General features: G+C 45.4%; 1 protein-coding gene across 1 annotated transcript in view; it reads right to left on the bottom strand.

The window, feature by feature from the left end:
• The window catches only part of STXBP5 (syntaxin binding protein 5), a 789,999-nt gene that overhangs the window by 232,777 nt on the left and 535,201 nt on the right, over window positions 1–22,021 (bottom strand). Inside the window, exons 10-11 of the mRNA XM_030194976.1 lie at window positions 16,833–16,905; window positions 3–150 (exon numbers count right to left, since the gene is read on the bottom strand). Coding sequence (XP_030050836.1) covers window positions 3–150; window positions 16,833–16,905 — 221 coding nt within the window. The remainder of the gene's footprint in view (window positions 1–2; window positions 151–16,832; window positions 16,906–22,021) is intronic.

Below are 22,021 nucleotides of genomic sequence, written 5' to 3'. Positions count from 1 at the left end.
ACCTTTTTACTGTAACCTTGATGTTTCTGTCTAGCCCCAACAGAATAAAGTGCAGGAATAAGGTCCACAGGGCAATCAGCAAAATACTCACAACACGTAACAGGAGATTCATGTATTGTCAGGGGATAAGGGTTCTCAAATATAGGATACCTATATTGTAATGGAAAAAGACATACTAAGTGAAATAAACAACTGATCAGTTTAAATGGATGACAACATAGTATGATACAAACAACTTGGATATACGAAAAACCCTCTGAATACATCAAATCAATTCAGTTTTTAAATTAGGCATTATTAGTGATTTTAAAGCTATTTTGAGCTCTGCTGTTTTGGTGCACTGTGCAAGCAGAGATTGTTTTACTTGTTTATCAGGAATAGCTGAACTATTTTAGAGTTACTGCATTCAAGCCATCTTTTGTTCCCCATTACTCTTCCACAAACATGAATGACTCTCCCGTCTTTATTTTCCATGTTTATGACAATTCACTTTTTTCAATGGTCATGCTATAATTCAATGTTCACAATATCAACACTATCTAAGTCACTATGGGCCCTGTTTATTAAGGTGCACTAAAGTTTTCAGCGCTCGCTAATGCTAAAGACATCCATATATTCCTATGGGTGTCTCTAGCGTTAGCGCGCGCTACAAATGCTAGAATGCCTATAGCACAGCTTAGTAAACAGGGCCCTATATTTGTTACAGCTGAGCTCTGTGCTTTCCTAGTACTTAGCAGGGTATGTGCGATGCATGTGGTTTCCAATAAATTTAGCAGCAGACCCCAGATGTGAAAACTGCTGGTGAACATCTTCATTGAGATGGTATTTTCACAGGGTACATCTTTTTTTGTATAATGATTAGACTGAGATAAGAATGTTGTAAAGTTTAAACTTACAATTATTTTTCTCAGGTAGTGTCAGGAAAAAACCTCCACTGGCCGTAAGGCTTTCATCATTAAATTTTCTCTACCCAATGAATTATATTTTTGAGAGTCTAGACATTGGCTCTTTTTCTACATTCAGTGCTAGTGGCTTTGCATTGCTCTATGGCACACTGCCATAGGACAGAAAATTTTAAGTTGCCAGCTCTGTACCACATATTATTCTTTGCTTCATCACCTTTATTACATGACTAGTAAAAAAAAGCCTGTTTCTGATTGAAATGAAACGGGTGATAGCAAGGTAATCACCTTCTGCCATTAATGTTTTTAAGGGACATTCCAGCGTCCCCCCTCCCTATCTCCCTCCCAGTTCCAGGGTCCCCCCTCCCTTCTTCCCAGTTCCAGGTTCCCCCCTCCCTCCCAGTTCCAGGGTCGTTGTCTCTCCCTCCGAGTTCCAGGGTCGTCGTCCCTCCCTCCCTTCCAGTTCCAGGCCCCCTCCCTCCGAATTTTAAAAGTCATCCTGACTTACCTCGTTGGGGTTACAGCGGCCCATCCTCATTTCCTGTTCTGCAAGGGCGGGACCAGAGCTGAGAGACAGAGAAGGGAAAACTGAAGTGCCGAGCCTACATGCTTTTTACTGCGTGAGGTAAGTCAGGATGAGTTTTAAAATTTGGAGGGAGGGGGCCTGGAACTGGGAGGGAGGGAGGGAGGATGGACGACGACCCTGGAACTCGGAGGGAGGGAACGAACTTCCGGTGGGTGAATATATATGCAGCCTTCCCTTCCCTCTGAGAGCGGGGCACTGAGAGCGAGTGCGAGGCCTCTGGTTGGTCCCTGCTCCTTCTGACATCGCGTTTCTTTCCCTGGCAAGTATACAGAGTTCCCTCGAGGGCGGGGCAGTGATCAGGAGTGTGATTACAAACCCTACGAACACTACACGCCTTCACTGCCACGGAGTCAGTTTCAGAACGTTGGAGGTGCGAATTATTATATTAGATTTCTTCTGCCAAGACCTGATTAATTAAAACTTTGCGTACATTTATTAAAGTATTTGAGCGTGTCAGTGGCCAACACCAGTTGTTTCTTGTCCAACAATATTTCTGTAATAGAAATGTTGTAGATATATATTTTGTCACCTGCAGTCTCCCAGAAAGAATACAATAGAGCACCGTTTATTCAGAAAGGTATAAAACCAAGGCCATTTGAAACATTTCTGAATAATCAAAGTTACCCCTCAGTTAAAAAAAAAAAGAAAAAAGAGAAACCAATGACTTAAGAAATGCAACTGTTTCATCATCATCAATCATCACTGACTATTTCTTTCCACTGATTCTTGTCTAGTGGCTTACTTCTTGAAGAGTTGGTCTGCACCATTCAACAAAGTCAACTATCCATCCTCTTGTGAGTGGTCATCCATATCTGCTGAGGTTATTCATGATTCCAAATACCAGTGTTTTAATCTTCTGGTGCTGTTCATTTGTGGATGTGCCCAAAAAGTCTCTGCTTCCTCTGCATTATTTTTCTCTATAATTATTTTCGATTGTATCCTCCTCTTAATTTTTTACCTTTTGTGATCATTCTATTTGTAGAATCTTCTGTAACATTTTCTCTCAAAAACTAGCACTGTTCTTTTAACTAGCTACTGAACCTCAAACCACAAAGAATAGGGTCACCTGGCACACCGCGTCATCCCTGAGAAGTGTGACCCCTCTAGTTTGGGAATTATTTGGAATAGAAGAAGCTGTTGCATCAGGGATATGACATCTTTAGATCTGGTACCTGGAGCATTAGGCTGGTCACTGGTGACGTCTGGGGGAAATGAAAGAGGGACAGTCAGTAGACTGCAGTAGACTGTTGCGCATCATCATTTGATGCCTTCTTGAGTAATTCTATTAGCATCATCAGCTTCAGACACGATTCCCTTTTATAGGCTTTCCTGTACTTTGTACATCTCTATGATTTTCTACTGGATAATTTACAATTTCAGCTGAACTTCTTCAGTCAGCTCACAGGGACATAGACTCATCTATTGTGAGCTTCATATTGGATCTAGGCTCATCCACTGTGATCTTCTGCACATCTGGGTGCCTGTCCTCATTCTCACTGTTTCTTCTGTGTTCAAAGCAATGTACATAGTTTTAGAGGCAGCGAGGGAAGGGAAGGGAAATGGGACTTGATATACCCCCTTTCTGAGGTTTTTGCAACTACATTCAAAGCGGTTAACATATATTCAGGTACTTATTTTGTACCAGGGGCAATGGAGGGTTAAGTGACTTGCCACAGTCACAAGGAGCTGCAGTGGGAATCGAACTCAGTTCTCCAGAATCAAAGTCCACTGCACTAACCACTAGGCTACTCCTCCACTTCAGCATTATTGAAGTCTGAAATTACGTTACTTATCAATTGAGAATATCATATTTTTAAATTTCTTTCCATTTGAAGCAACACCATCTTCTTCCTCTTTATGGACCTGTAGCAGAGTGCCACAGATTGTAGCATGTGTTTTTCAAGAGTTTGAGTCATGATAGCATTCCAGATAACTGTGATGCAAAAAAAAACAGCATTCTTGATGTTGAAATACTTTTTGAAGTTTTCATAGCTATTGGATCTTCCTCACAATGCTGGCATTTTCTGCCTCCAGATGATGCCTTGATTCACTGACTAAATAAAGCAAGTATAGGTGGATGCAAGATAATGGGAAACAAACTCTATGTCACCATGTTTTAGCACCCAAATGAGCAGAAATTTGTCCTACAGCAACACAGTCCCACAATTTTCAGGTAGCTATGGCTGTACATGAATCTGAAGTGCTGGTTTATGATATCTGCATGGTTCTCCAATTCCAAATAATTGACGATTTACAAACAGATTATGGCCCTACCGACTATGACTTGTTTTTTGATAATGAGTCTGTGGTTAGCAGATCTTTCGATAAACGGAACTCTACTGCATTCATAGAGGAAACGCAAAACTCAGCTGAACCTGGCTAAACATCCGTTTGAAGTAGGTGGCAATATATCAACATTTTCTACAGATTTTTGAGATCTTTTTATCTAGCTCAAAATCAAACTAAAATTATTACTATTTGTCTCCAGTGTGGCCAGTTCTCCTTGATTTAAATTCCTTACTGATTTTGTTTTTTTAATTTAATTATTTCAAGTTTTCAATTCAAGCCAGCTCACCAGGTGAGATGAGTGGACAAGTAGTTATCTAGGTAATGTTATTGCCCTACTGGGGCAGATCAAAGCTCCATCAAGTCCAATATCCTGCTTCCACAGTGGCTAATTCAGGTCACAAGTACCTGGCAGAATCCCAAAAAACAGCAAGATTCATGCTAACAACCCTAGGATAAACAGTAGCTTTTCCCATGTTGTAACTTTTTCCTCCAGGAACTCATCTAAAGCTTTTCTAGACCCAGGTAAGCTAACTGCTATAACCACATCCTCTGGTAATGGGTTCCAGAGCTTCACTATTTGTTGCGTGAAAAATATTTTCTCTTATTTGTTTTAAAAGTATTACTAGGTAACTTCATGGAGTGTCTCCTAGTCTTTGTGCTTGAAATTACATGGTTTCTATTATTTTATCACTCTCACCATTATATATCTTATTCAAAAAAAGGCAATTCTTAAGCCGAACCCCATCCAAAGTCTATGCAGGTGCCCCCTAATATAAATAAAACATAAGTACTGAATGAGCAGATAAGGACTGGAACTAAAAGGTCTTGAATTGGTGACTGTGGAAGCATGAGACCAAAAAATTGCACGAGGGCTGGTGCCATTTAACTTTATCCTATTCTGTAGCAGCAAGAAAGAGACTATCTAGGAACTTCTTTACTGGTGAAGCAGGTGTAAACATTTATTGGTAGTAGGCTCCAAAGACAGCTCTGGAAATCAATCTTAACTGGCACCACAATATTCTGAATGCTTGCTCAAAAACGTTATGCTCTGGCCTGTTTCTTCCTTAAGCAGGTTCTTGTTCCTCAGAGTTCCTGGTCTCTAGATTTTATTTCTGACTGAGGAACAGACAAGGTTTTGGATGTTACAAAGGCCCTGGGGACAGAGCCAGATTAACACTATATTGGGCCTTAGGCAAACATATATTTAGGGCCCCCTCCCTACAGGGATCCCATCCCTCACCATCATTTCATCTCTCCAGAAGTAGCAGGGAAAAGTGCAGAGCCTAGCTGTGGGTATGATAGCAGTAATAATTTGGATGTGAGCATGGGGACTATGTAAGCACATACTTTGAATGGAGAGGCTTAATGGGCAGAGGTGAAGTTTGACAAGTTACTCACTTCCAGGAGGAAATTATGAGGCAGTCCTGGATTTCTGCAACCCTGTACTGGTACTTTATGGGACCCAAAGTGCTGATTTCAATTGGTGGTATCAGAGACTACAAACAGAACATTGACTTGGGATGTAAATTCAAAACAGGATTGGCCAAAAAGTCTCCCTCCTATAGCTGGGTAATTTGGCAGCTCTGCAGGGAAGCTGGGCAAGTCAAGCTCACTCTATTGCCTCTGATATAGAGATTCCAAGAACGGACTGCCCAAAAGTGTGAGATTTAAGGGCAATGTTTCCAAGATATGAATTTACAAACATAGTAACATAGTAAATGATGGTAGATAAAGACCTGAACGGTCCTCCAGTCTGCCCAAAGATAAACTCATTTAAAATGGTATGTGATACTTTATATGTATACCTGAGTTTGATTTGTCCCTGCCCTTTCTCGGGCACAGACTGTAAAAGTCTGCCCAGCACTGTTCTTGTACTAAAAGTTCTGAAGCTAACATCGAAGCCCCTTAAAATTTACACTCCAGCCCACCATATCTATTCAGTTATGATCAGGGTGTAGACCGTAGAAGTCTGTCCAGCACCGGTTTTGCTTCCCAATTACTGGCGTCGCCACCCAATCTCCACTAAGATTCCATAGATCCATTCCTTCTAAACAGGATTCCTTTGTTTTTATCCCACGCATGTTTGAATTCCATTACCATTTTCATCTCCACCACCTCCCGCGGAGGGCATTCCACGTATCTACCACCCTTTCCGTGAAAAAAACTTCCTGACATTACTCCTGAGTCTGCCCCCCTTCAACCTCAATTCATGTCCTCTAGTTCTACTGCCTTCCCGTCTCCGGAAAAGGTTCATTTGCGGATTAATACCTTTCAAATATTTGAACATCTGTATCACATCACCCGTTTCTCCTTTCCTCCAAGGTGTACATGTTTAGGTCGGCAAGTCTCTCCTCATACGGTTTGCAATGCAAATCCCATACCATTTTTGTAGCTTTTCTTTGCACCGCTTCCAGTCTTTTTACATCTTTAGCAAGATATGGCCTCCAAAACTGAACATAATACTCCAAGTGGGGCCTCACCAATGACTTGTAGAGGGGCATCACACCTCCTTTCTTCTGCTGGTCATACCCCTCTCTATGCAGCCTAGCATCCTTCTGGCCACAGCCGTCGCCTTGTCACATTATTTCTTCACCTTCATATCTCTGACACCAACACCCCAAGGTCTTTCTCCTGAGTCGAGCTTACTAATCTCTCCCCTCCTAGCCGGTATCTCTGTTTTGGGGTTTTGCACCCCAAGTGCATTACTCTGCGCTTCTTGGCATTCAATTTTAACATCCCGCGAGAGAGGAAGGTAGGCAGGTACAGTGCTATGATGGTTTGAAGTTGTTGTGCTAGACGCTGTTACCGTGATAAATAGTATATTGGCACAGTAACACACACTGAACACTGCATATTTAAAATCTAAAATATTGAATAGTTCTGATTATTATTTATTTTATTTAAGATACTGGTGTTAATTGTAAATCACATTCCAAGTTAACAAATACCAGATTGTAGTACTTAGAACCCTCAAGTAGATCATTACATTTTAGCTGCCAGAACCTCGACCATTCTTCTAACTTTTGAAGATCCCTTTTCATTGTTCTACTCCCTCCAGGGTATGCACTCTATTGGCTATCTTTGTGTCATCCACAAAAAGGCAAACCTTTCCTTCCAAACCTTCAGCAAATTTCTGACAAATATATTAAACAGAATAGGACCCAGCGCTACCCCTGAGGAACTCCACTGCCTCACCTTCCTGTCCTCCGAGAGAATTCCATTTACCACCACCCTCTGCTACCTGTCGGTCAACCAGTTTCTTATCCAGTTCATCACTTTCGGTCCTAAATTCAGCCCTTTCAGCTTATTCATGGGTCTTCTGTGGGGGACTGTATCAATGGCTTTGCTGAAATCCAAGTAGATTACATCTAGCGGACGTCCTTCATCCAGTTCTTTGGTCACGCAGTCAAAGAAGTCAATAAGATTCATTTGGAAGGATTTTCCTTTGGTAAAGCCAATGTTGCCTCAGGTCCTGTAACCTGTTGGCTTCTAGGAAGTTAACTATCCTTTCTTTCAGCAGCAACTCCGTTATTTTTCCCACCACCAACGTCTGTAGTTTCCATAAGTTTTACATATGAAAAAAGGTTAACAAATGGAAAAAGCAATATAGTATTTTAGCTTTTTTTGATGCTTCTGAAAGCATATAGGCAGATTGGAGGCAGTATTAGGACAGTGTTCAAAGGAATTGTACAAGTAATTCAATAATTAACAGAGTAAATTCCATAGGCTGTTCTTCAATAAACTTCATTCCAGCCCACGTTTTCAAAGGGAAACTTTATTTATATCAGACTGTCCTCACTAGATACATAGAAACATACACAAATACATGTGCTTTCTAGCTCTCTTTTCCAGTGCTGTCCAACTGCTCATGTGCTCACTCAGGCAGTGCCTCCCCCCCCCCCCCCCCCCCCCCCCCCCCCCCCGGTCAGCCCACCATCATGTAGAATTCTAGCATTTGCTACAGTCCTTTTCTTCTACTGACATTAGATCTTCACACTTCCCCTCATTCTTCAGTCCTACTCCACTGCAACAATCACCTCCAAGAATACTCACTGGATCAACTGGTTTTCTCCAAAGACCCTGTGCAGAGCTCCCCCCCACAGCCCTTATTGCTCAGCTCCACCCTTCGTTAACTAAACAGCTTCCTATTGGCTGGATTCTACCACAGGTTCTGCATTACAAGGGCGGAGCTGTAGTGGACTAAACTCTGAAAAATATCCACACACTTGGCCATCCTTCTGGCTTTGATATAGGTAATTTACAAATTTTTAGAATCCTGAAAAAATCCAGAATGTTGGCTATCCTAGCCTCCTGAATCCTGAGACATCTGGCAGAGCCCTCTCTAAACCTTTGGGCCAAGGCTATGCTTATTCCAGTTCTGCCTGGGGATTGGGGGATGGACCAAGGAGGTTTAATAACCGAATTGACAGCATGTATCACAAGGCTGAAATTGGTCTTCACCCACTCTACCCAAGAGAATTTCATTTCCTCAATGTAGCTGCCATCTTGGTACACCCCAAAGAATGAAACTGATAGGGCAACAAGCTCCACCTACTGGCTTTAGCCCATATAATGGGACAGAACTGATCATGCTGGTCTCTGTTATCAAACCTCCTTGGGACAGACTAATAATCACAGTTTCTATGGTGACACCTTGTGATTATAGGGTTTCTAAAGAATGGTCCCTGGGCGGAAAAGACCATCATGGCAATGATTGAACTAGAGTAAATTGGAGGGTTATATAAAACAAAGTAACATTCTCTGGTGTTTTTGCATGAAAACTAATTAGTACCAGATCCTGTCATTGGTTCTGATTGTGTTGGAGGTCCAACAGAGCAAAACATATACACACACATATGAAATAACTGCTGGTTTAAACTAAATTGAGTGAGGTTAACAGTTGTTCAACATAGATACTTGAAATTCTAACGCTGATTTGAAAAGAAATGGGTTTTATTCAGTTTAGTGCCCACGCAGCATAATTACAGTGTTGAGAAATCTCAATATCTAGGGCTCTGTTTACTAAGCTGTGCTGTAGGACACAAACATTTTAGCGTGCGCTGATGCTAAAGACACCCATAGGAATATAAGGGTGTCTCTATCATTAGCATGCGCTGAAAAGTTAGCATGCCTACAGTGCAGTTTAGTAAACAGGGCCCCTAGTAACTAGAACTCTTTAGGTGACTCAACTTTAACAATTAATTTGATATTCATAGAAAGGGTATGATACATACCTGTAGCAGTTGTTCTCCGAGGACAGCAGGCTGATTGTTCTCACGACTGGGTGACGTCCGCGGCAGCCCCCACCAACCGGAAAAAAGCTTCGCGGGACGGTCGGCACGCAGGGCACGCCCACCGCGCATGCGCGGCCGTCTTCCCGCCCGTGCGCGACCGCTCCCGCCAGTTGAATAACTAGCAAAAGATGAAACACACAACTCCAAAGGGGAGGAGGGAGGGTAGGTGAGAACAATCAGCCTGCTGTCCTCGGAGAACAACTGCTACAGGTATGTATCATACCCTTTCTCCGAGGACAAGCAGGCTGCTTGTTCTCACGACTGGGGTATCCCTAGCTCTCAGGCTCACTCAAAACAAGAACCCAGGTCAATTGAAGCTCGCAACGGCGAGGGTACAACAGAAATTGACCTACGAAGAACAACTAACTGAGAGTGCAGCCTGACCAGAATAAATTCGGGTCCTGGAGGGTGGAGTTGGATTTACACCCCAAACAGATTCTGCAGCACCGACTGCCCGAACCGACTGTCGCGTCGGGTATCCTGCTGGAGGCAGTAATGTGATGTGAATGTGTGGACAGATGACCACGTCGCAGCCTTGCAAATCTCTTCAATAGTGGCTGACTTCAAGTGGGCCACTGACGCTGCCATGGCTCTAACACTATGAGCCGTGACATGACCCTCAAGAGCCAGCCCAGCCTGGGCGTAAGTGAAGGAAATGCAATCTGCTAGCCAATTGGAGATGGTGCGTTTCCCGACAGCGACCCCTAGCCTGTTAGGGTCGAAGGAAATAAACAATTGGGCGGACTGTCTGTGGGGCTGTGTCCGCTCCAAGTAGAAGGCCAATGCTCTCTTGCAGTCCAATGTGTGCAACTGACGTTCAGCAGGGCGGGTATGCGGCCTGGGGAAGAATGTTGGCAAGACAATTGACTGGTTAAGATGGAACTCCGACACCACCTTCGGCAGGAACTTTGGGTGAGTGCGGAGCACTACTCTGTTGTGATGAAATTTGGTATATGGAGCGTGAGCTACTAGGGCTTGAAGCTCACTGACCCTACGAGCTGAAGTAACTGCCACCAAGAAAATGACCTTCCAGGTCAAGTACTTCAGATGGCAGGTATTCAGTGGCTCAAAAGGAGGTTTCATCAGCTGGGTGAGGACGACGTTGAGATCCCACGACACAGTAGGAGGCTTGATAGGGGGCTTTGACAAAAGCAAACCTCTCATGAATCGAACGACTAAAGGCTCTCCAGAGATGGCTTTACCTTCCACACGATAATGGTAAGCACTAATCGCACTAAGGTGATTCCTTACTGAGTTGGTCTTGAGGCCAGACTCCGATAAGTGCAGAAGGTATTCAAGCAGGTTTTGTGCAGGACAAGAACGAGGTTCTAGGGCCTTGCTCTCACACCAAACGACAAACCTCCTCCACTTGAAAAAGTAACTCTTCTTAGTGGAATCCTTCCTAGAGGCAAGCAAGACCCGGGAGACACCCTCAGACAGACCCAACGCAGCGAAGTCTACGCCCTCAACATCCAGGCCGTGAGAGCCAGGGATTGAAGGTTGGGGTGCAGCAACGCTCCGTCGTTCTGCGAAATGAGAGTCGGAAAACACTCCAATCTCCACGGTTCTTCGGAGGACAACTCCAGAAGAAGAGGGAACCAGATCTGACGGGGCCAAAAGGGCGCTATCAGAATCATGGTGCCGCGGTCTTGCTTGAGCTTCAGTAAGGTCTTCCCCACCAAAGGTATGGGAGGATAAGCATACAGGAGGCCGGTCCCCCAATGAAGGAGAAAGGCATCTGACGCTAGCCTGCCGTGTGTCTGAAGTCTGGAACAGAACAGAGGCAGCTTGTGGTTGGTCTGAGAGGCGAAAAGATCCACCGAGGGGGTGCCCCACTCTCGGAAGATCTTGCGTACCACTCTGGAATGGAGCGACCACTCGTGCGGTTGCATGACTCTGCTCAGTCTGTCGGCCAGACTGTTGTTTACGCCTGCCAGGTATGTGGCTTGGAGAAGCATGCTGTGCTGGCATGCCCAGCGCCACATCCCGACGGCTTCCTAACACAGGGGGCGAGATCCGGTGCCCCCCTGCTTGTTGACGTAAAACATTGCAACCTGATTGTCTGTCCGAATTTGGATAATTTGGTAGGACAGCCGATCTCTGAAAGCCTTCAGTGCGTTCCAGATCGCTCGGAGCTCCAGGAGGTTGATCTGCAGATCCTTTTCCTGGAGGGACCACATACCCTGGGTGTGCAGCCCATCGACATGAGCTCCCCACCCCAGGCGAGAGGCATCCGTCGTCAGCACTTTCGTGGGCTGTGGAATTTGAAATGGACGTCCCAGTGTCAAATTGGTCCGAATGGTCCACCAGCGCAGTGAAGTGCGGCAGCTGGTGGAGAGGCGGATGACATCTTCTAGATTCCCGGTGGCTTGGAACCACTGGGAAGCTAGGGTCCATTGAGCAGATCTCATGTGAAGACGAGCCATGGGAGTCACATGAACTGTGGAGGCCATATGACCCAGAAGTCTCAACGTCTGCCGAGCTGTGATCTGCTGGGACGCTCTGGTCTGCGAAGCCAGGGCCAGGAGATTGGCGGCCCTCGCTTCGGGAAGATAGGCCTGAGCCGTCTGGGTATTCAGCAGCGCTCCTATGAATTCCAGAGACTGGGACGGTTGGAGATGGGACTTTGGGTAATTTATCACAAACCCCAGCAGCTCCAGAAGTTGAATAGTGCACTGCATGGACCGGAGGGCTCCTGCCTCCGAGGTGTTCTTGACCAGCCAATCGTCGAGATATGGGAACACATGCACTCCCAGCTTGCGTAGGTAGGCCGCTACCACCACGAGGCACTTGGTAAACACTCGTGGGGCAGAGGCGAGCCCAAATGGCAGCACACAATACTGAAAGTGGCGTGCGCCCAGGCGGAATCTGAGATACTGTCTGTGAGCTGGCAGTATCGGTATGTGAGTATATGCGTCCTTTAAATCCAGGGAACATAGCCAATCGTTTTTCTGAATCATTGGCAGAAGGGTGCCCAAGGAAAGCATCCTGAACTTTTCTTTGACCAGGAATTTGTTCAGGCCTCTCAGGTCTAGGATGGGACGCATCCCCCCTGTTTTCTTTTCCACAAGGAAGTACCTGGAATAGAATCCCTGCCCTTCCTGCCCGGGTGGTATGGGCTCGACCGCATTGGCGCTGAGAAGGGCGGAGAGTTCCTCTGCAAGTACCTGCTTGTGATGGGAGCTGAAAGACTGAGCTCCCGGAGGACAATTTGGAGGCAGGGAGGCCAAATTCAGGGCGTATCCGCACCGCACTATTTGGAGAACCCACTGGTCGGAGGTTATGAGAGGCCACCTTTGGTGAAAAAATTTTAACCTCCCTCCGACCGGCAGATCGTCCGGTACGGACACTTGTAGGGCGGCTATGTTCCCGTGGATCCAGTCAAAAGCCCGTCCCCGGCTTTTGCTGTGGAGGCGCAGGGGGCTGCTTAGGCGCACGCTGTTGACGAGAACGAGCGCGCTGGGGCTGTCCCTGTGCCTGACGAGGCCTTCGGGCCGGCTGGTTGTACCTACGCTTTGCAAAAGAATAGGGTGCAGCCTGCCGTGCCCGGGAAAAAACGCCCACCAGTGGGGGCGGATGCTGAAGGCGCCCGGTGGGAGAGCTTGTCGAGAGCGGTTTCCCGCTGATGCAGTTGGTCCACCATCTGCTCGACCTTCTCACCGAAAATGTTATCCCCCCGGCAAGGGACGTCGGCCAGTCTCTGCTGGGTGCGGTTGTCCAGGTCAGAGGCGCGCAGCCATGAGAGCCTGCGCATCACTATACCTTGGCCGCAGCACGAGATGCCACGTCACAGGTGTCAAAAATACCCATGGACAGGAACTTTCTGCATGCCTTCAGCTGCCTGACCACCTCCTGATAAGGCCTGGACTGCTCCGGCGGGAGCTTCTCGACCAGGTCCGCCAGCTGTTGCACATTGGTCCGCATGTGGATGCTCATATAGAGCAGGTATGACTGGATGCGGGTCACGAGCATGGAGGATTGGTAGGCCTTCCTCCCAAACGAGTCCAGAGTGCGAGACTCCCGCCCCGGGGGCGCCGAGGCGGTATCCCTCGAACTCCGTGCCCTCTTGAGAGCAGAATCCACGACCGCTGAGTCATGGGGCAATTGGGGCCGCATGAGCTCTGGGTCGGAGTGGATCCTGTACTGGGACTCTGCTTTCTTGGGAATGGTGGGGTTAGTTAACGGTCTCACCCAGTTCCGGAGCAGCGTCTCCTTCAGGACATTGTGCAGCGGCACCGTGGAGGACTCTCTAGGTGGTGAAGGATAGTCGAGGACCTCGAGCATCTCGGCCCTCGGCTCTTCCACAGAGACCACGGGGAAGGGAATGGTGATCGACATATCCCGCACAAAGGAGGCAAAGGAGAGGCTCTCAGGAGGTGAGAGCTTCCTCTCCGGTGAAGGCGTGGGGTCCGAGGGAAGGCCCGTAGACTCCTCTGAGGAGAAATATCTAGGGTCCTCCTCTTCCCCCCACGAGTCCTCATCCTCGGTATCGGACATTAGCTCATGTAGCTGAGTCCTGTACCGGGCCCGGCTCGACGTCGAGGCACCGAGGTCTCGGTGTCGTCGAGCGGTGGACTCCCGCGCCGGCGGGGACGGAGCTCCCTCCATCGACGTCGACGGGGACTCCACCTGCGTAGCAGTCGAGACCGGCACCGCAAGCGGCGGCGGTGTCGACAGCTCCGGCGCCGGGCTAGAGCTCGCCGGCGCCACAGTCATCGGCGCCGAGGGCGCAAGCACCCCCGGCGCCGGCACAGCCTGGCGCATCAGCCCTTCCAGGATCCCCGGAAGGATGGCTCTGAGGCACTCGTCCAGGCCCGCTGCCGGGAAAGGCGGTGGGGCCGGTAAGGGTGTCGGTGCCGGAAGCTGCTGGGAGCCAGGAGACGGCACCGAGGTGCCGGAACCCCGATGCGTCGGTACCTCCACAACCGACGGGGACCTCTCCTCTCGACGATGACGCTTCGGCGTCGACTCCTCTTCAGGATGCACCGAGGGCGTCCGGTGACGATGCTTTTTGTCCTTCTTTCGATGCACGTCACCGGCGCCGGAGGGCATGGAGGAGGAGGAGGTCGATCCCCCTCGGTCTCGAGGCACCGGGTCAGACAGGGTTCGGTCCCGTGGCTCACGAGCTGAGGGAGTGACCGGGGCCGACTGCCCACGCGGCCTCTCAACCCCACTCTCACCGGCGGACCGGCGGGCCGACGGGACCTGTTCTCCTGGGGTCGCTGCCATCGGTGCCGATGTCTCGGGCATCGATACCGGTACCGAAGAACCGGCCTTCGATACCGATGCCGTCGAGGTCGACGTCGAGGGGCCGGCGCAAGTTCCAAAAAGACGGTCCCGCAGAACTTGCCTCGCAACCTGAGTCCGTTTCCGGAGACCGAGACACAAAGCACACGACTTGAGATTGTGCTCCGGCCCGAGGCACTGGAGGCACCAAGCGTGGGTGTCGGTCTGCGAGATCGGCCGGCCGCAGCGACCACACTTTTTAAATCCACTCGGGACCTTCGAGGACATCGACGGAAAAATCGCGTCGGCGAAGTCAAAGTCGTCAATGGTGGCTAAAATCACACCACGAAAAATAAACGATCCGAGCGACCACTAGGCCGCAATGTAGCGTCCCCGCTGGAAGCGAGGGAAAAGGGGAGCGCGTGCTCCACACGCGCAGTCTTTTTTTTTTTTTTTTTTTGTAAAAAGAAAAGATAATAAAAGGAAATTAAATTAAATTAACGAAGCGCGATCCGCGTATACGCGATCGCAAGAATCGGCGGCTGAAGTAGAGAGAGCGGCAAGGCACGACTCTCTCCAGGCGCGGAAAAAAAGGAACTGGCGGGAGCGGTCGCGCACGGGCGGGAAGACGGCCGCGCATGCGCGGTGGGCGTGCCCTGCGTGCCGACCGTCCCGCGAAGCTTTTTTCCGGTTGGTGGGGGCTGCCGCGGACGTCACCCAGTCGTGAGAACAAGCAGCCTGCTTGTCCTCGGAGAAAGGTCATTGACATTAAAATTACACAGGTGGTTGTGCTTGGGTTGACTGACAGATACCCCGAGTCAAACATGAGAGCATTATACAAGGCTGGGCAATTAATTGATGAAACATGTTGTCAAAGGCCTTGTGGACATGAACATACAAATGGGGAAAAAACAGATTTTTCCTTGAGGACTAAGACCCCAATGGCCAGGGATACAATAATGCTGCCAACAGCATGGTCCAGGTAACCTTAGCCCAGGGCAAGATGGCAGCCTGTTCTCTACTTTCAACCCAGCATAGCTTGTACATGATCGAAAGAGGTGGGGCTAGAATTGCAGGGTGAGTGAGGGCAGACAGACTCATCCAGGGCTGCATGGGAGCTTAAGCTAAGGGAGATCCAGGCTAAAAGGGCTGACTGCACATGGACTCAGTCACTCTTCAGTGTTTGCCCTGCTAATGAAATCAGAGAAGCTTGCAGGGGAACTGACGATCGAATAGCTGAGCAGTATTCCTCATTACAGCTTTGTCAAATTCAAGTGATTCATCTAGGCATGTCTTTTGCTAAGTATTTTGATCATGCTGTTGATTCCAAATTCAAAATAAAGCTTTATTAATGTTTTCATTAAGTTCACTTATGAAAATGCAGAGTAGGGGTTGCTGGTTTACAGCAGGGGATAGGAGTCTTCCATATGCACCTAAGGTGAACAAAAACAAATCTGTGTAATACTGGGGAAACAGGACCTCACCGTGACCTGCTCTACTCATGTGGATGAGCCTCCTTACTCTATGCGCATGAGAAAACTTCTAAATAAGAGGGGAAACCAGAGCATTCATGGCTCTAATGTCCAGATGGGGCCTCCTTTTCCCCTGATGACTTAAAATAACGCTATAGCCCCAGTTAAGTGACCTTCAAGTCACTCCCTCTATGGGATGTTGGCAAATATATACTGTGTCTAATAACAGAAAGCCCAAATGAGTCCCAGTGACATCTCTAAATCCAGACTTAAAATACAGCCATGGCCATGTAGATAAATACCTAACAAATCTCCTTTCTGGAAAAAGGTGGAGTAAAAAGAATGACCAGGTCTGAGAGCATGGCTGGACAGGATTACATTTTGGAAACCTTTGCATTAGCAGCACGATTCAGCTGCTGAATCTGGCCAATGACTGGGTGGCACGAATATTCCAAGTTGCAGTTTTTATTAATGGACATGCTTGTGTTGGCAAACACACTTTAGCATTCATTGCTGTTTTCCAATTACACTTCAGTTCCAATCACTTAGTGTCTGATTATCCAGAAAGCTGGATTTACTGTATTAGACTTGCAAATATAACCTTGATTATTTGGAGTCTCATTTAACCAAAACAAAACTACCTGTTCTTCATTATAGATATGGGATAATTAATATTTCTAATTTCCAGTACCTAAAACATACAATACCACAGTCAGCTTGAATAAATATTATCTGTAAATAAGGAAATAAAAGGCTAATGCAATACCCATAAAGCTTGTTGCTGCTATCATATACTTGTGCTAAACGTCAATTCAAACAGGGTTAAAATCAACATCCTGTTTCAAACATGGATGTTCTGCAAGAATCTGATTTCCATTTCTGACATACCTTCAGGCCTCCTATAGGTACACAGTTTTGTCCTTTCAAGAGTCTCAACTAAAAATGTTTCTCTTTGCCAATATACATTCTTTTAAACTGAAAACAAAATGATAGAACTGAACTCACCAAAAATAATGTACTGAAATGAAAATCCTCAAAGGTTTGCTAACATAAGTATGCTTACCCATTTTGTGCAAGGTCTATAACTACTAAATCTTTTTCTAGGAGAACAACAACAGCGTATGGTTCCTGAAAATCTGAAAGTCCAAAAGAGAAAGGAAAGACAACTTTACTCATTCATGAACAATGAGCATTTTGTTATACTTTTCCTTTTCAAGTTTACAAACAGTAGAACCCATGGGCACTAGACTAATGCCACCATTATTTGATGCTTGCTATTAAATAAAATGGATCCACTGAATCATGATAAGGTGTGTGTGGTCATGTAACATGATTAATGAACAAAGTTGCCAGAATCTTACTAAAGCCATTTTTACTTGTTCGTTTAACAATCACTATAATAACTACACTAAAGAAGAACACAAATGTTATAACAGTGTGTTATCACCAAAACAAACTATTGTTAGCTAATAATCCCCATTCAAACCTATTTCCCTGCCAAGTTATCCAGCCAAGTCTCGGCTGCATGTCTGGCTGAATCTCAAATATTAATTTTGTTTTCCTAATGTGTTCACATTTTAGTGGTGTCTGCTGAAAGCATAAAACAAACTTCTGATATTTTCATTTGTCAGTATATGGCTGAGTAGGATGAACACAAAAAGCAAAATCAGTGGCCTGCAAATGAGAAGGTAAAACAAGGTCATTCAAAGGGACTCAGCTGGGCACCTGTAACTCAAACGCTGCACAGCTTTATGAATTATTGGTCCCTATATCTATTTTTGTAAATTTTGTATAAAAATCTTTTCAATAGTGAATAACAAACAAACACACCAACATTCTGTGTATCAAATAGGTAATCTTACAAGTCCCAAAACGGCTCTACCTGATATGCAGAAAGCACCGTAACATAATAATCATGCATTCCTTGTGTGTGACTGTCAAAAAAGGCTAAATACGACCATAGAGAGGAATAACCTTCCTACATGACTAGTGAACTGTTTAAGTTTTGGACAAAAATATTTCTGTGAAGAGATGTTTCATGGTTCACAGATTGTGCTGAGTAAAGCCATGTTTTTGTGGTTCCCAAACCTGGTCCTGGAGGCACCCCAGCCAGTCAGGTTTTCAGGATACCTACAATTAATATTCATGAGAGAGATTTGCATATAGTGGAGGCAGTGCATGCAAATCTCTCTCATGAATATTGATTGTAGGTATCCTGAAAACCTGACTGGCTGGGGTGCCTCCAGGACCAGGTTGGGAATCACTGGGCATCTTTACCTCCCTTCCAGTGAGCTGTTTACCATGTAAGGACCAATATAGCCATGTCTATGATGTAAGGTCATTGAGGTACTGGTTGTACTTCTCTTCCAAGGGTAGTCCCCCTGGTAAATCAACACAGGATCTTCAGATTAGATTACATCTTTATACTTGATGGGTTCTGTGTTTCTGTGGTCTCCATATGATTGAAATTATCTGAGCAGCATGGGTTTCCTTTCAATACTGTATATGGCACAGATCAAAGGGTAATGGCTATTTCTGTAGCATGTTGGGAAGACTATGATGCATAGGTGATATATAAGAGTTGAATATGGATCATGGATACAAAGAATATCAAAACATGGCCCATCTCACGCCTTGCTGTGTGCTAGATTGGTCATTCTCTGGAGACCTATAATTATTTACATTTTTTCATTTACCTGCATAAAAATATTCTCAAAGGTGTGTATGAAAATCAAGGATGAAAAAAATCTGTGTGCAGATACTGAGTACATATTATAGCTGTCCAAGATGGTGTCCTTTTCTGGGTGCCCCTCTTTTAGATATTCAACTGTATATTACTAAGATTGTTCTCATGTTTCTGTGGTGTTTGCTGGGCTTGGTTTTCTTTCTTTTTTGGAGATTAGCAAGATTAACACACATTTCATAAGTCAATTGACTAAAGAAATAGGAAAATGTCAACATTTTCTCCAGTAATGTTTAATAAGTGTTTTGCTTTCCTTATGTTAGCTCTTAAAAAAAAGTGGTTTAAAAGAAATTTAAGGTACACACCAGTAATGCTGCAAATGCTGTGTTCCTAATGAACAGCACACTTTTGTGGCCATCAGAAATTTTAAATTGTTCAAAAGGGATCCTACTTAAAACTGTCATTGCATAAAGATAAATTTAAACCAGTCAAGCTAAAAAGTGGTTTCTTTCCAGCTGATAATATAATACCATTAGCTACAGTCCCTAAAATAATATCCTATGCTATTGGCTCTATAACTTTCCGTTTGCTGTTCCATTATAACTTTCTTCTCCTTTTTGTTCCATTACATTTTTTCCTATATTGCTACTACAGTTTTGCACGGGGAGAGACACAGGAGGTGATTGTACAAAAAGTATAACCACCTTATCCTGATCAAATCCCTTCATGTTTACATTTTTTCCACTGAATCTCCTCTCTCTCACCTCCCTTCAGCATTCAAAGCTTTGAAACCAATGGTACATCAAGAAAGAAACGTCAAATCCATTTTACATACTACATACTATATACATACTAGATGACGGCAGAAAAAGACCTGCACGGTCCATCCAGTCTGCCCAACAAGATAAACTCACATGTGCTACTTTTTGTGTATACCTTACCTTGATTTGTACCTGTCCTTTCCGGGCACAGACCGTATAAGTCTGCCCAGCACTATCCCGCCTCCCAACCACCAGTCCCGCCTCCCACCACCGGCTCTGGCACAGACCGTATAAGTCTGCCCAGCACCATCTCCGCCTCCCGCCACCGGCTCTGCCACCCAATCTCGGCTAAGCTCCTTAGGATCCATTCCTTCTGAACAGGATTCCTTTACATTTATCCCACGCATGTTTGAATTCCGTTACCATTTCGTTTCCACCACCTCCCGCGGAGGGCATTCCAAGCATCCACTACTCTCTTCCGTCGTGAAAAAATACTTCCTGACATTTTTCTTGAGTCTGCCCCCTTCAATCTCATTTCATGTCCTCTCGTTCTACTGCCTTCGCATCTCCGGAAAAGGTTCGTTTGCAGATTAATACCTTTCAAATATTTGAACGTCTGTATCATATCACCCCTGTTTCTCCTTTCCTCCAGAGTATACATGTTCAGGTCCGCAAGTCTCTCCTCATACGTCTTGCAACGCAAATCCCATACCATTCTCGTAGCTTTTCTTTGCCACCCGCTTCAATTCTTTTACATCCTTAACAAGATACGGCCTCCAGAACTGAACACAATACTCCAGGTGGGGCCTCACCAACGACTTATACAGGGGCATCAACACCCCCTTTCTTCTGCTGGTCACACCTCTCTCTATACAGCCTAACAACCTTCTACCTACGGCCACCACCTTGTCACACTGTTTCGTCGCCTTCAAATCCTCAGATACTATCATCCCAAGATCCCTCTCCCCATCCGTACCTATCAGACTCTCCCCGCCTAACACATATGTCTCCCGTGGATTTCTACTCCCTAAGTGCATCACTTTGCATTTCTTCGCATTATACCAATACTAAGAGATCGTTAACTTGTGCTGTATTTAGACTTGACTGGGCAGTTTCTTACAGCATATTTGGTCTTCCAGTTCAATCGTAATCTGTTCCTACCAGGTTTATAATACTCTGATGCCTCTTTAGCAAAAACAATGTTCTCCTTACTTTAAGTTCCTCCATCCTGCTCCCCTCTATGACTCATTCATTGCAATGACAATTCTGAATAAAGAGCAACAGCCTAGGTATCCCTGTGGAGTCTAGGGCACAAGCCCCTTGAAACCTACTCATAGATGGTCATGTTCCATGGTGGCTTCGGTTTTATCCCCAAGAGAGGCTGCGAACATTACTGACTAGGTTAAGATTAATTTAGTTACATTTCAGAGCAAATTCTTTCATTTGACAATGGAAAGACTGGCTATCACATCTGATTCCATAATAAATTTGGGGTCAATATTCAATGGATATGTTTAATTGCAGCTGCTAGACACATAAATCCCCTATCCCTGAATTTTCAGCAGCATTATGAGGGCAATGCTGTAAGCGGGCACACCTTTTAGAGGCCCTTCTATAGTGGCATCTGGGCACTCAGATTCCGTATTTAATTCCTTAAATTTTTATATTGAATTACATTGTGCATGATTTTTTTGAATACTGAGTGACACAAAGTTTTGTCTTCTATATTTTGGTGTTTATTAGTTTGGGAAGATACTGTTTGATATTTGATTTATTCTCATTTTTTGTAGCACTCAGATTCTGTTACAGAATGCTATCATAACTTATCATTGCCCTGCAGTTACACCTACCATAGACCAGACATAACTGTGGCTGCATAAATGCTGCAGGGGTGCATGGTTTAACTGGCAGTACTGTGTAGGTTATGTGCGTAAGAAGCAGCCCTAACCATTGTGAATTTGGTGAATGAATAGTTAATTTTTAAGCCAAAAAATTAAATGAAAAATAACCCTCATAATAGCAGAAAATACTCAGATTAACTTTATCTTTTCTCTGCCTTCACCCTGATCTCAGTTGGGGGTTTGGAAGACCTCAGGCACCAGCTGCTTACCTAGAAGAAAAGCTCAAATGAGAGATGTTTCTTTTCCTGACTCCCAATTTTCAGACTGATTTGTTTATAGTTAAGAAAACACTATGGGCCCTGTTTACTAAGGTGCGCTAGCGTTTTTAGTGCGTGCACAAAATTAGCGCACGCTGTTTAGGTGCCCATCGGAATATTGTGGGTGCCTACACAATTAGCGCACGCTAAAAGCACTAACGCGCCTCCAGCTCAGCTTAGTAAACAGGGCAAATATTTCATAGTTCTGAAATTGACCATCTGTGTCTCACCTATCAATTTATATTTTATTTCTATGTTTTCTTGTTAACCTATTGAATCTTTTGATTAAGACTGATTGTTAGCAGACCTTCTGATTTAAGTTGTTTGAAAAAAGATTGCTCATATAAACTGTATGTTCTCTCTGGAAGGTAAGAAGTTCATGAAATATAACTGACTTGAATAGTCAATGGTCTTTTCTATGAAGCTTCTTCACTGCCTGCAATACATTTTATTCTGAATAAAGGAACTCTAAATTACCATGTTTTCAATCTTTTCAGTCGGAATCAACACCATGCACATTCCATTCTTCACCCATTTGTACTCCGCCATGCATTTACATGCTGCATCACTTGCATACCCCCTACAGAACAGAACTTAGTAGACCTGCCACCACTTACTTAATGTATGTTTATGCTTACCTGCAAAAGCGC

The sequence above is a fragment of the Microcaecilia unicolor genome, chromosome 3 (assembly GCF_901765095.1).
Source record: "Microcaecilia unicolor chromosome 3, aMicUni1.1, whole genome shotgun sequence".
Classification (NCBI taxonomy): Eukaryota; Metazoa; Chordata; class Amphibia; order Gymnophiona; family Siphonopidae; genus Microcaecilia; species Microcaecilia unicolor.
Note: the sequence above shows the minus strand (reverse complement) of the source record. Positions and strands in the feature narration are given on the sequence as shown.